Source organism: Bufo gargarizans, chromosome 1 (genome assembly GCF_014858855.1).
Source record: "Bufo gargarizans isolate SCDJY-AF-19 chromosome 1, ASM1485885v1, whole genome shotgun sequence".
NCBI lineage: Eukaryota > Metazoa > Chordata > Amphibia > Anura > Bufonidae > Bufo > Bufo gargarizans.
Window position 1 is genome coordinate 152,135,895 of NC_058080.1, and position 13,210 is coordinate 152,149,104.

Genomic DNA, 13,210 nt, shown 5'->3' on the forward strand with positions numbered 1-13,210 from the left:
TCCGGTTGTCGCTATGTATGGGGGGCACTCTCCTGTTGTCGCTATGTATGGGGGGCACTCTCCTGTTGTCGCTATGTATGGGGGGCACTCTCCTGTTGTCGCTATGTATGGGGGGCATTCTCCTGTTGTCGCTATGTATGGGGGGCACTCTCCTGTTGTCGCTATGTATGGGGGGCACTCTCCTGTTGTCGCTATGTATGGGGGGCACTCTCCTGTTGTCGCTATGTATGGGGGGCACTCTCCTGTTGTCGCTATGTATGGGGGGCACTCTCCTGTTGTCGCTATGTATGGGGGGCACTCTCCTGTTGTCGCTATGTATGGGGGGCACTCTCCGGTTGTCGCTATGTATGGGGGGCACTCTCCGGTTGTCGCTATGTATGGGGGGCACTCTCCGGATCGTCGCTATGTATGGGGGGCACTCTCCGGTCGTCGCTATGTATGGGGGCACTCTCCGGTCGTCGCTATGTATGGGGGCACTCTCCGGTCGTCGCTATGTATGGGGGCACTCTCCGGTCGTCGCTATGTATGGGGGCACTCTAGTCAGCACTGTATATTACCCGGAGGGCACTGTCCAGCTTGTTGCCATTAGCCCATAATGATAAAAGCTCAGGCTCAGCAGGCGGGGCGCACCCATGTCACACGGACAGTGCGGCTACTGCTCTGGGTTCAGAGACATGTGACAGACGTTGTCTCCCCGCCCCCGAGCTGATATAATGGTACAGCCCATGTGCGGTCATGTAACAGCACGATCCGGGAAGTAGCAGGCAGTCCTCTCCGGAGATGTGGGGAGCAATGCTGTGGTGTCTGCTGCTTGCCTTGTCCGGGCTCAGCCTGGCCCAGGACGTGCCCCCGGTGAGTAGCAGCCCTCTAGTCTGCAGGCTGGAGACTGCGGGGACTCTACAGGTCGAGGCTGACAGGGACTTGTGCTGCTGGGACTTGTGGTTCCACCAGCTTCAGCGCTGCCATGTGTAGGTTATGAGGGGAGGGTAACCGTAGCGGCGAATGGGATTGACACCAGAGCGTAGTGACTAGAATGTACGGGCTCCCGAGAGGCTTAGATCATGTGACTGTAAGCTAGGTGGCGACGAGACGTAGCTTTTCGGAGCTGTGGGCCTCATCCAGACGTTCCTGGTGTGTGTGTGTCACGGCAGGGTTTACGACAAATTACTAAAATATAGGAACTAAGATTAAGGGCTAGGTCCTGGTGGGCTAAAGGACCTGTGATGATCAGGTGACGATCATGTGATGTTATGTGGGCGGAGTCAGACCCCACGCTGCCCGAGGAGATTCATGTAGTTGTTTGGGTGTGTGCACGACGCAGGCGCACTGCTCTGTACTGAATACCTGCAGTGTTACTGGTTATCAATCCGGAATACCGGAGAGACTCAACAGACCTCTGAGGGACCTTCTCTGCCCGGACTGTCCCTACAGGCTTCATTATAGAAGAGCATTAAACCCATTACAGATGCATACCTTATTGTGGCTTCCTTTACGAATGGAGCCAATCATTGTATAGTGTCATTTAGACATTCTTTACTATGCATTACTGCTCTAACCAAGCAGATCTTACAAACAACGCTGCCGTGTTTTGCGGTCTGCAAGTGTAGTCCGCATCTTTTGTGGCCCCATTGAAGTGAATGGGTCGCATCCAAGCCGCAGAAAATGTGTCCATGAGGCCTTACAAAGAGTCTATGGCCTTTAAAGGGCTTATCCCATAACTAATGTAAAAAATAAAAAATAGACATCATATAGTACATAACAAAGCTAGAACCAGCCCTGTACCTCACATGGATCCAGAGATCTCCTCAATCATTGCTCGGCTAGATTTATATCAAGCTGACAGTTCAAGGGGAGTGTCTTCTCTCCCTATCACAGCTCAGGGGGCGTGTCCATGCTCTCCCTATCGCAGCTCAGGGGGCGTGTCCATTCTCTCCCTATCACAGCTCAGGAGGCAGATGTAGGCTGAAACTGAGCATGTGCGGCCTTCTCAGTAAGCAGGACAACGAAATAAGAGAAAGAACAAACAGCAGGTGGCGCTGTACAGATACATTTTAGTGAATAACTCAGTGGCTATGCTAAATCTTTAATTACATTCAATTACAAAAGAATTCAGATCCAGGTGCTGGTTTGAAAACTGTAGAATATTTTTCATTGGACAACCCCTTTAATTACTGCAGAACTGGTAAAGGAAATTTGACCTTTGCACTAAGCATGAGTGTATATCATTGTAGTGAGCGTCTGCACAGCTTCTCTGCTATAGACAAAAAGGGGCAGTGCTCCTTGGTGAGTTAAAGGGTTGCATGAAATGTCGGGAGGTCATGTCTGGTCTTGACATCGGACAATTTAAAAAGATTTCCAATGTAATGCTTCAAGTAACCCTTTCATTACCTCCACAGTTCCCTCTTTTGTCTCCTGTTTAAGATCAGACAGTTTGCAGTCTTACCAGGGACAGAGAGCACTTTATGTGGGTACGTTCCATCCCAGGGTGGTCTTTGGATGTTTCTTCACTCCGTTCCCCCACATTGCATGCTGATATACGCCACCCCCCCCCCCCCCCGCAGACTTGCACTCAGACGCTGTGTATATGGAGTTACACACAGGCATCAGTCTCCTCAGCTTCTCAGGAGCTTGTACCCTCGGAGGCCTGTAAGTAACTTATTCGGGAAGCTTTCCCAACCCAATCAGGAAGCTTATTCGCTGCATGTATAACCTTACACCACAAAACTAATATTTTCCCAATATAAACCCGTCCTGCTTCTGGGATTGAGGCACTTGGGCAGCTCCTATGATGTCCTGCAGTCTCCTGTAATCACTAGTGTGGACCCATGTTGGTCTTTCTTCCACCTTGCAGTGGATGTCCTCAGCTACACTTGTTCAGGACTGTTAAATCTGGGCTTCAAGGTTTTTCCACCTCCCCAAAGGTACTAGCAGGAGGTTACCCCACCTGCCAGGGACCAGTGGAGACCAGTAATTTAAAAGCCCCCCTCCACTTTACCTGCTCTTGTTTTTCCCTTCCATCCTCCATGACGGCATACCATGAGAGATGACCCGGCTCCAACCAGGTAGGGACAGGAAGTATAAATTTGACCCTCCTTCGGCTCTTCCTCAGTGTCTTCCTGTCCCTCCAGGTGGGAGATGGATCATCCTCATGGCATTGCTATGAGCCATTTTCTGTTCCAAGGCAGGCAGAGGTGGTAAGAAGAAAAGGAATGCCTTATACACATGAGGGAAGTAGGCAGCACCTGTGCCCTAGTTGGGTATTGAGGTGCTGGGGAGCCCTTCAAGATCGCTGCTCCTTACCTCCCGCTCAGCGCGTCGGGCGTGGAGGTCCATGTGTGACCGGACACTCAGGGATTACCTCAGCTTCTTTGGTGAGCTCCTCATCGCGATCCGATACTTTCGACACTCGCAGTGACGCAACTGGACGTCGTATGTGGCTCACGTGTGTTCCAGTAGGTACTTCCGGTCCGTGGAACGCACGCTGAGGGCGGCAGAGCTACAATTGGCGTGCAGGATCATGGCGGAATCGCCCGCTGTTCTGAGGTCTACAGGTAATAAACCTAAAGAGCCTGAACAGGTTCATAAAATACGACCGATCCAAAATGGAGACAATAAGATCTGCAATAAATCTGTTAAAAGAAGGAGATTTTTTAGCATCAATCTAAGAGATGCATATTACCGTATTCCGGTATCCGAGAAATCTCAGAAATTTCTCCGCATAGCAGTTTCCTTGGGAAAAAAAACTCATCATTTCCAGTTCCAAGTACTTCCCTTTGGAATCGCCTCCGCCCCGAGAGTGTTTACCAAAGTAATGCTAGAGGTAGTGGCATCCCCAAAAAATTAAATGTAATTCCCAAAATGATCCAAACATGAAGTAGACATATGGGGAATGTAAAGGAATAAAATATTTTTGTAGGTATTACTATGTATTATAGAAGTAGAGAAATTGAAACTTGGAAATTTGCAAATTTTTCAAATTTTTGGGCAAATTTTGTATTTTTTTTTTTTATAAATAAAAATTAATTTTTGTAACTCCATTTTACCAGTGTCATGGGTTACAATATGTGACGAAAAAACAATCTCAGAATGGCCTGGATAAGTCAGTGTTTTAAAGTTATGACCACTTAAAGTGACACTGGTCAGATTTGCAAAAAATGGCCTGGTCCTTAAGGTGAACATGAGCCCAGTCCTTAAGGAGTTAGAGGCGAAACATCCTAATTATTCCCTACTTGAATGATCTGTTAATTGTAGGCAACTCAGAACAGGCACTAGAAAACAATCTGTTTATAACTTGTCAAACCCTTTATCAGACAGGTTGGTTAATAAACTGGAAAAAATCGAATCCTTGCCCATCGCAAAATTTTAAATTTTTAGGGATCCTTCTAGATTCTACTCGTCAAGAGACATTTCTTACAACCTAGAAGGTGATGGGGATAAGTGGAAAAGTCACGAGATTCCAAAATCAATCTGTATGTACAATCGGGGAGGCAATGAAGCTACTAGGTTCTTTAACTTCGTGCATCCCGGCTGTAAGATGGGCACAGTTCCACACTCGGATTCTACAACAGTGGATATTAGAGTGTTGGGACAAAAGTCAGGAATCGTTAGAGGGGAAAGTTCAAATCAGAAACAGGTTTTTCTCCAAATCACAGAATTATGGGGGACTCCACAAGTGGATCTATTTGCCTCAGCAGCAAATGCAAAATGAAAAAAGTTATTTTCCCTGAACCCCTTCGACGGGAATATAGGTGTGGATCACAAAAGTGGGATTTATTTAACTGGCGTATGCCTTTCCCCCTCTTCAACGAATTCCCAGGGTTCTAAAAAAGATCCAGCTAGACAAGGCCCATGTTATTCTGTGGCCGAAAAAAACATGGTTCCCCTTGCTAAAGACCTTGTCAGTTCAGAGCCCATGGATCCTTCCAAAGTAGAAAGGGTGATATTTAAGTCTAGGGGTTTATCAGATGCCATTATCGACACCATGACGGCCAACAGAAAAGAAGTGACTTCTAAAATTTACGCTAAAATTTAGAGAAGTTTCTGCAGTTGGTGTGTTCAAACAAAAAAATGTTCCCAGAAGATTTCGGTCCAAGCAGTTTTTTGGGATTCCTGCAATCGGGGTTTGAGAAGGGATTACGTCCAAATACACTGAGGGCACACATATCAGCGTTACGTGTTGGACAGTTCTTAACCCAATTTTAGTAGTTTCTGCAATCTCCTTAGATGTTTTCTCTGCTTGACGCATGCCAATGATTTGATCCTTCTCAAACAGAACAACATCTTTTCCACGACCACGAGATGTCTTTCGACATGGTTGTTTAAGAAATGAGAAGCAACTCATTGCACCAGTTAGGAGTTAAATAACTTACTGCCAACTGAAAGATAATCGCCCATGCAGTAATTATCCAATAGGAGGCTCATAACTATTTGCTTAGTTAAATCGAGGTGGCTTTTTTTTTTTTTTTGGACAGGCAGTGTATATAGAGACATATAGGTCTGTAGATGGTGGAGGGGTGTGTTTGTGTGAATGCAAAAAAAAAATATATATATATATATATATATAAGCAAGATTTGCCATACTATGGGTGAATAAAACAGTTTGGATTTTCATCACAATTTGGAGTGCAGTCCTCTTTTTTTCTCTTTTATACTATTGGGGATTGCCGTCACCCCCTTTTGGACTTTGCACCCATTCTCAGGTTGGTGCTCCCATTGGTCTCTCTCTCTCTCTCTATCTCTATATATATATATATATATATATATATATATATATATATATATATACAGGTCCTTCTAAAAAAATTAGCATATTGTGATAAAGTTCATTATTTTCTGTAATGTACTGATAAACATTAGACTTTCATATATTTTAGATTCATTACACACCAACTGAAGTAGTTCAAGCCTTTTATTGTTTTAATATTGATGATTTTGGCATACAGCTCATGAAAACCCAAATTTCCTAGCTAAAAAAATTAGCATATTTCATCCGACCAATAAAAGAAAAGTGTTTTTAATACAAAAAAAGTCAACCTTCAAATAATTATGTTCAGTTATGCACTCAATACTTGGTCGGGAATCCTTTTGCAGAAATGACTGCTTCAATGCGGCATGGCATGAAGGCAATCAGCCTGTGGCACTGCTGAGGTGTTATGGAGGCCCAGGATGCTTCGATAGCGGCCTTAAGCTCATCCAGAGTGTTGGGTCTTGCGTCTCTCAACTTTCTCTTCCCAATATCCCACAGATTCTCTATGGGGTTCAGGTCAGGAGAGTTGGAAGGCCAATTGAGCACAGTAATACCATGGTCAGTAAACCATTTACCAGTGGATTTGGCACTGTGAGCAGGTGCCAGGTCGTGCTGAAAAATGAAATCTTCATCTCCATAAAGCTTTTCAGCAGATGGAAGCATGAAGTGCTCCAAAATCTCCTGATAGCTAGATGCATTGACCCTGCCCTTGATAAAACACAGTGGACCAACACCAGCAGCTGACATGGCACCCCAGACCATCACTGACTGTGGGTACTTGACACTGGACTTCAGGCATTTTGGCATTTCCCTCTCCCCGGTCTTCCTCCAGACTCTGGCACCTTGATTTCTGAATGACATGCAACAGTCCAGTGCTGCTTCTCTGTAGCCCAGGTCAGGCGCTTCTGCCGCTGTTTCTGGTTCAAAAGTGGCTTGACCTGGGGAATGCGGCACCTGTAGCCCATTTCCTGCACACGCCTGTACATGGTGGCTCTGGATGTTTCTACTCCAGACTCAGTCCACTGCTTCCGCAGGTCCCACAAGGTCTGGAATCGGTCCTTGTCCACAATCTTCCTCAGGGTCCGGTCACCTCTTCTCGTTGTGCAGCGTTTTCTGCCACACTTTTTTCTTCCCACAGACTTCCCACTGAGGTGCCTTGATACAGCACTCTGGGAACAGCCTATTCGTTCAGAAATTTCTTTCTGTGTCTTACCCTCTTGCTTGAGGGTGTCAATGATGGCCTTCTGGACAGCAGTCAGGTCGGCAGTCTTACCCATGATTGCGGTTTTGAGTAATGAACCAGGCTGGGAGTTTTTAAAAGCCTCAGGAATCTTTTGCAGGTGTTTAGAGTTAATTAGTTGATTCAGATGATTAGGTTAATAGCTCGTTTAGAGAACCTTTTCATGATATGCTAATTTTTTTTAGATAGGAATTTTGGGTTTTCATGAGCTGTATGCCAAAATCATCAATATTAAAACAATAAAAGGCTTGAACTACTTCAGTTGGTGTGTAATGAATCTAAAATATATGAAAGTCTAATGTTTATCAGTACATTACAGAAAATAATGAACTTTATCACAATATGCTAATTTTTTTAGAAGGACCTGTGTGTGTATATAATATAAATTCCGGCAGCACTCGCTTTTAGGCTGGGTTCACACCTGAGCGTTTTACAGCGTGTTCCTACGCGCTGTAAAACGCTCAACAAGGAGAAACCAATGCTTCCCTATCGGCATGGTTCTCACCTGGGCGTTTTACAGCGCGTACGATCGCGCTGTAAAACGTCCGACGCCCCAAGAAGTACATGAGCTTCTTTGGAGCGTCTTGTCTCGCGTTCCCGTACATAGACTTTCGGGAACGCGCGACAATGGGCGTTCGCTTGTCTCTGTATGCGCGATTGCAAACGCCCGTACAATCGCGCATACAGAGCGCTCCATCGCGAACGCTCAGGTGTGAACCCAGCGTTATGGTGAATCAGGTGCACGCGTCCCACCCTTGACATCAGGCATGTATATCCATGAAAAATCAACGCAGCACTCTTCTTGGAAAGTGCACTTGGCTTGAGAAGGATCCCGGAAGGGGATTGAAACGTTGCCTATTTTGTGACACATGTGTGAATAAAGACACTGTGTTTTTTTCACAAGAAGAGTGCTGCGTTGATTTTTCATGGATACATATACACTCGCCTAAAGAATTATTAGGAACACCATACTAATACGGGGTTGGAGCCCCTTTTTGCCTTCAGAACTGCCTTAATTCTACGTGGCATTGATTCAACAAGGTGCTGATAGCATTCTTTAGAAATGTTGGCCCATATTGATAGGATAGCATCTTGCAGTTGATGGAGATTTGAGGGATGCACATCCAGGGCACGAAGCTCCTGTTCCACCACATCCCAAAGATGCTCTATTGGGTTGAGATCTGGTGACTGTGGGGGCCATTTTAGTACAGTGAACTCATTGTCATGTTCAAGAAACCAATTTGAAATGATTCGAGCTTTGTGACATAGTACATTATCTTGCTGGAAGTAGCCATCAGAGGATGGGTACATGATGGTCATGAGGGATGGCCAAATTCGGACTCTACCATTTGAATGTTTCAAAGAAATCAGACCAGGCAACATTTTTCCAGTCTTCAAGAGTCCAATTTTGGTGAGCTCGTGCAAATTGCAGCCTCTTTTCCTATTTGTAGTGGAGATGAGTGGTACCCGGTGGGGTCTTCTGCTGTTGTAGCCCATCCGCCTCAAGGTTGTGCGTGTTGTCATAAATGCTATGCTGCATACCTCGGTTGTAACGAGTGGTTATTTCGGTCAACGTTGCTCTTCTATCAGCTTGAATCAGTCGGCCCATTCTCCTCTGACCTCTAGCATCAACAAGGCATTTTCGCCCACAGGACTGCCGCATACTGGATGTTTTTCCCTTTTCACACCATTCTTTGTAAACCCTAGAAATGGTTGTGCGTGAAAATCCCAGTAACTGAGCAGATTGTGAAATACTCAGACCGGCCCGTCTGGCACCAACAACCATGCCACGCTCAAAATTGCTTAAATCCCCTTTCTTTCCCATTCTGACATTCAGTTTGGAGTTCAGGAGATTGTCTTGACCAGGACCACAACCCTACATGCATTGAAGCAACTGCCATGTGATTGGTTGACTAGATAATCGCATTAATGAGAAATAGAACAGGTGTTCCTAATAATTCTTTAGGTGAGGGTATGTATATATAATAACTCTCTAGGCTGTCGGTCCAGAAAGACACTGAGGAAGATCCGAACTGACTAAAACTTAGGAGGGCTATTGCAGTTGACCAGGACCCTGGGATGGCGGTTGCAGTCCTTCCCGGGGCTTTGGCCAGCATATGTAGGTGGCCCTGGTTTAAAGCATGTTGCTCTTTATAGACTTGTCCCACCTATCCTGTGACGCTGATCTCTGTCAGAACAGAGCGGCTTCTAATAAATATTCATGTGCAATTGGCAACCTGAACGTCAGAGTAATTTTTATTAAGCAGGTAATGAGACAGACTGGTTCCCTTTTTTCATAATTTGGTTATTTGCTTAAAGTGAACTTGTCATGTTGAACATGGTGTATGAGGTGCAGATGCATGGGCTGTGAAGTCCTGAAGGTGGTCCTATCAGTGACTGACAACCCTCCCCCTATGACTGTGTATACCTGTTTTATTTGATGTACAATTTGTGGGTTGACAGCCATCTTAATTCCTTCTTCCCTTAGATATGGTTTTCCTAATGAATCCTACATTCCCCTTCATACCTTGCTTTGCAGAGACAGAGGAGGATGGAGTAAGGGCTGCCATGACAGATAAGTGACACAGGGCTGCTGTCTCCTCACATTGCAGACTCTCTATGTATTCCTATGTGATGCAGATTGAGCCTGTCTGCCCTCTCTGTCTTGTCATCTCTCTCTCCCCTGTCAGCTCTTGCATGTAGGAGGCAGGGAGAGCAGTGTGAAGCTACATCTCATAGAACTGCACTGGAGAGTCCGCACACAGAGATAGTACAGACAGGCAGTGAGAGTCAGGAGGTTTATATAAGAGCAGCTAATGAATGTATACACTTACCTACTATATATCTGCGCTCCTTTAGATAAGAGAGGTAGTGACTGATGAAGATGTCATCCTGTAGTTCAGATGAAGTCAGCCACAGGGGAGAAACAGAGTTCCTGTCTGTACATTAGAGCAGGCATGCTCAACCTGCGGACCTCCAACTGTTGCAAAACTACAACTCCCAGCATGCCTGCACAGCCTACAGCAGGGCATGGTGGGAGTTGTAGTTTTACAACAGCTGGAGGGCCGCAGGTTGAGCATCCCTGCATTAGAGCAAGGTGTCATACTTGAGGTCACATGACCAGGCTCCCATAATGAAAAGGTTCAAAATGTATGGATGCAATGAGTTGGGCTGTAACAAATTACACTGGTAGAATACTGACGGTGAGTTAGTAATATATGTAAAAAAAAAAAGTGCTTCTTTAAAGGGGTTGTCCCAGCTTTCCAATATTGATGACCTACCTATCCTTGGGATGGGGCATTAATATCAGATCAGTTGGGTTCCTAATCCCAGTACCCTACTGAAGTGGGGTGTATCAAGTGAATGGAACGGAGCACTTGAAATTACTCTGCACCCCTGCTACAATGTCGACGGCTTAAAGACTGAGTAAGGGTAGAATGATAGTGAAAACATGGATTTATCATCTTCTGCCACCATATTTGGTATGATATCTGGCTTCCATATGACATTTAAGGGGTATTTCAGTTCCGAGAACATATTCCCAGGATAGAGAATAACTGTAACATCGTGTGGGTCCTACTGCAGAATGATCACAAGAATGGGTACCCTGCACCCCTTGGGGCCTACCAAAATGAATGGAGCGGCGAGTCAGGCATCCATTCATCTCTATGGGAGTCCCGGAAATAGCTTAATGCTGTACTTAGGGATTCTCATTCCGTGATTGGTGGGGGTCCCAGCAGTAGGAACCCTACTGGTCTAACAGTTATCTTGTGCTTAGGGGATTGCGTTTCAGAACTGGAGTACCCCTTAAATAGAGACTGGAAGCCAGATATCATACTGGATATGGTTGTGGAAGCTCATGAATCTTTCACTATCATTCAGACACAGCAGATTAGCCCCTGCCCATCTATTTCACTTTGTTAGAAGGTGCTAACTTCTATTTTATTAGGGCGTTTTGTGTATTATACAGACGTGGACAAAATTGTTGGTACCCTTTGGTCAATGAAAGAAAAAGTCACAATGGTCACAGAAATAACTTTAATCTGACAAAAGTAATAATAAATTAAAATTCTATAAATGTTAACCAATGAAAGTCAGACATTGTTTTTCAACCATGCTTCAACAGAATTATGTAAAAAAATAAACTCATGAAACAGGCATGGACAAAAATGATGGTACCCCTAACTTAATATTTTGTTGCGCAACCTTTTGAGGCAATCACTGCAATCAAACGCTTCCTGTAACTGTCAATGAGACATCTGCACCTCTCAGCAGGTATTTTGGCCCACTCCTCATGAGCAAACTGCTCCAGTTGTGTCCGGTTTGAAGGGTGCCTTTTCCAGACTGCATGTTTCAGCTCCTTCCAAAGATGCTCAATAGGATTGAGGTCAGGGCTCATAGAAGGCCACTTTAGAATAGTCCAATTTTTTCCTCTTAGCCATTCTTGGGTGTTTTTAGCGGTGTGTTTTGGGTCATTGTCCTGTTGCAAGACCCATGACCTGCGACTGAGACCAAGCTTTCTGACACTGGCTAGTACATTTCTCTCTAGAATTCCTTGATAGTCTTGAGATTTCATTGTACCCTGCACAGATTCAAGACACCCTGTGCCAGACGCAGCAAAGCAGCCCCAGAACATAACAGAGCCTCCTCCATGTTTCACAGTAGGGACAGTGTTCTTTTCTTGATATGCTTCATTTTTTCGTCTGTGAACATACAGCTGATGTGCCTTGGCAAAAACTTCGATTTTTGTCTCATCTGTCCACAGGACATTCTCCCAGAAGCTTTGTGGCTTGTCAACATGTAGTTTGGCATATTCCAGTCTTGCTTTTTTATGATTCGTTTTCAACAATGGTGTCCTCCTTGGTCGTCTCCCATGTAGTCCACTTTGGCTCAAACAACGACGGATGGTGCGATCTGACACTGATGTTCCTTGAGCATGAAGTTCACCTTGAATCTCTTTAGAAGTCTTTCTAGGCTCTTTTGTTACCATTCGGATTATCCGTCTCTTAGATTTGTCATCAATTTTCCTCCTGCGGCCACGTCCAGGGAGGTTGGCTACAGTCCCATGGATCTTAAACTTATGAATAATATGTGCAACTGTACTCACAGGAACATCTAGTTGCTTGGAGATGGTCTTATAGCCTTTACCTTTAACATGCTTGTCTATAATTTTCTTTCTGATCTCTTGAGACAGCTCTTTCCTTTGCTTCCTCTGGTCCATGTCGAGTGTGGTACACACCATATCACCAAACAACACAGTGATTACCTGGAGCCATATATATAGGCCCAATGGCTGATTACAAGGTTGTAGACACCTGTGATGCTAATTAGTGGACACACCTTGAATTAACATGTCCCTTTGGTCACATTATGTTCTGTGTTTTCTAGGGGTACCATCATTTTTGTCCATGCCTGTTTCATGAGTTTATTTTTTTACATAATTCTGTTGAAGCATGGTTGAAAAACAATGTCTGACTTTCATTGGTTAACATTTATAGAATTTTAATTTATTATTACTTTTGTCAGATTAAAGTTATTTCTGTGACCATTGTGACTTTTTCTTTCATTGACCAAAGGGTACCAACAATTTTGTCCACGTCTGTATATTCATATTATAACACTGGAAAATGTCTCGTTTCAGTACACAGAAGATTGCAGAAGTGGAACCTACCCTCCCAGTGGCCCTACGTGAGTTACAGTAGTTTCCATAGATTAATAAGTTATTCAGGAGGAGGTTGTGAGCTCGGACCTGCCCTGTTCAGCTATGTTATCTCTATAGAAGGACAGACATTTCAAACATGTCCAATCATATAGACGCCAACAAAAATCACCTCTTTGGCCAGCATTAAAGGTCTTTTCCCATATCAACATTGCATATTGCTAAGATACACAAGTGTCAGAGAGATGCAGGTCTCAGAACAAGGCCCCCAAAGTGCAGGAGACCGCACTGCGCATGCGCGGCTTGCTGTCCATTCACTGCTACTATGATAATAGCTGAGCGAGCATGGCCACCTCTTGTCACCTCTGGCTACTTCCAGCAGTCCCGTAGCAGTGAATGGAGGGTGGCTGCCCATGCACGGCTGTTCTCCCTTTGCTTCTGGGGGACCTGTTTTGGAGATGGGAGCAGGTTGGGACCTGCAGGTATCTGACATTTGTGACCTATCCTAGTGATCTGCAACAAATATTGAGATGGGAATACCCAGTTCAGGTGGCTGTACACATTA

General features: G+C 44.9%; 1 protein-coding gene across 1 annotated transcript in view; it reads left to right on the plus strand.

The window, feature by feature from the left end:
• Positions 1-716: 716 nt before the first annotated feature.
• Positions 717-13,210, plus strand: part of ASAH1 (N-acylsphingosine amidohydrolase 1) — a 40,789-nt gene continuing 28,295 nt past the window's right edge. The window contains exons 1-2 of the mRNA XM_044299743.1: positions 717-852; positions 12,628-12,674. Coding sequence (XP_044155678.1) covers positions 781-852; positions 12,628-12,674 — 119 coding nt within the window. The 5' untranslated portion in view covers positions 717-780. The remainder of the gene's footprint in view (positions 853-12,627; positions 12,675-13,210) is intronic.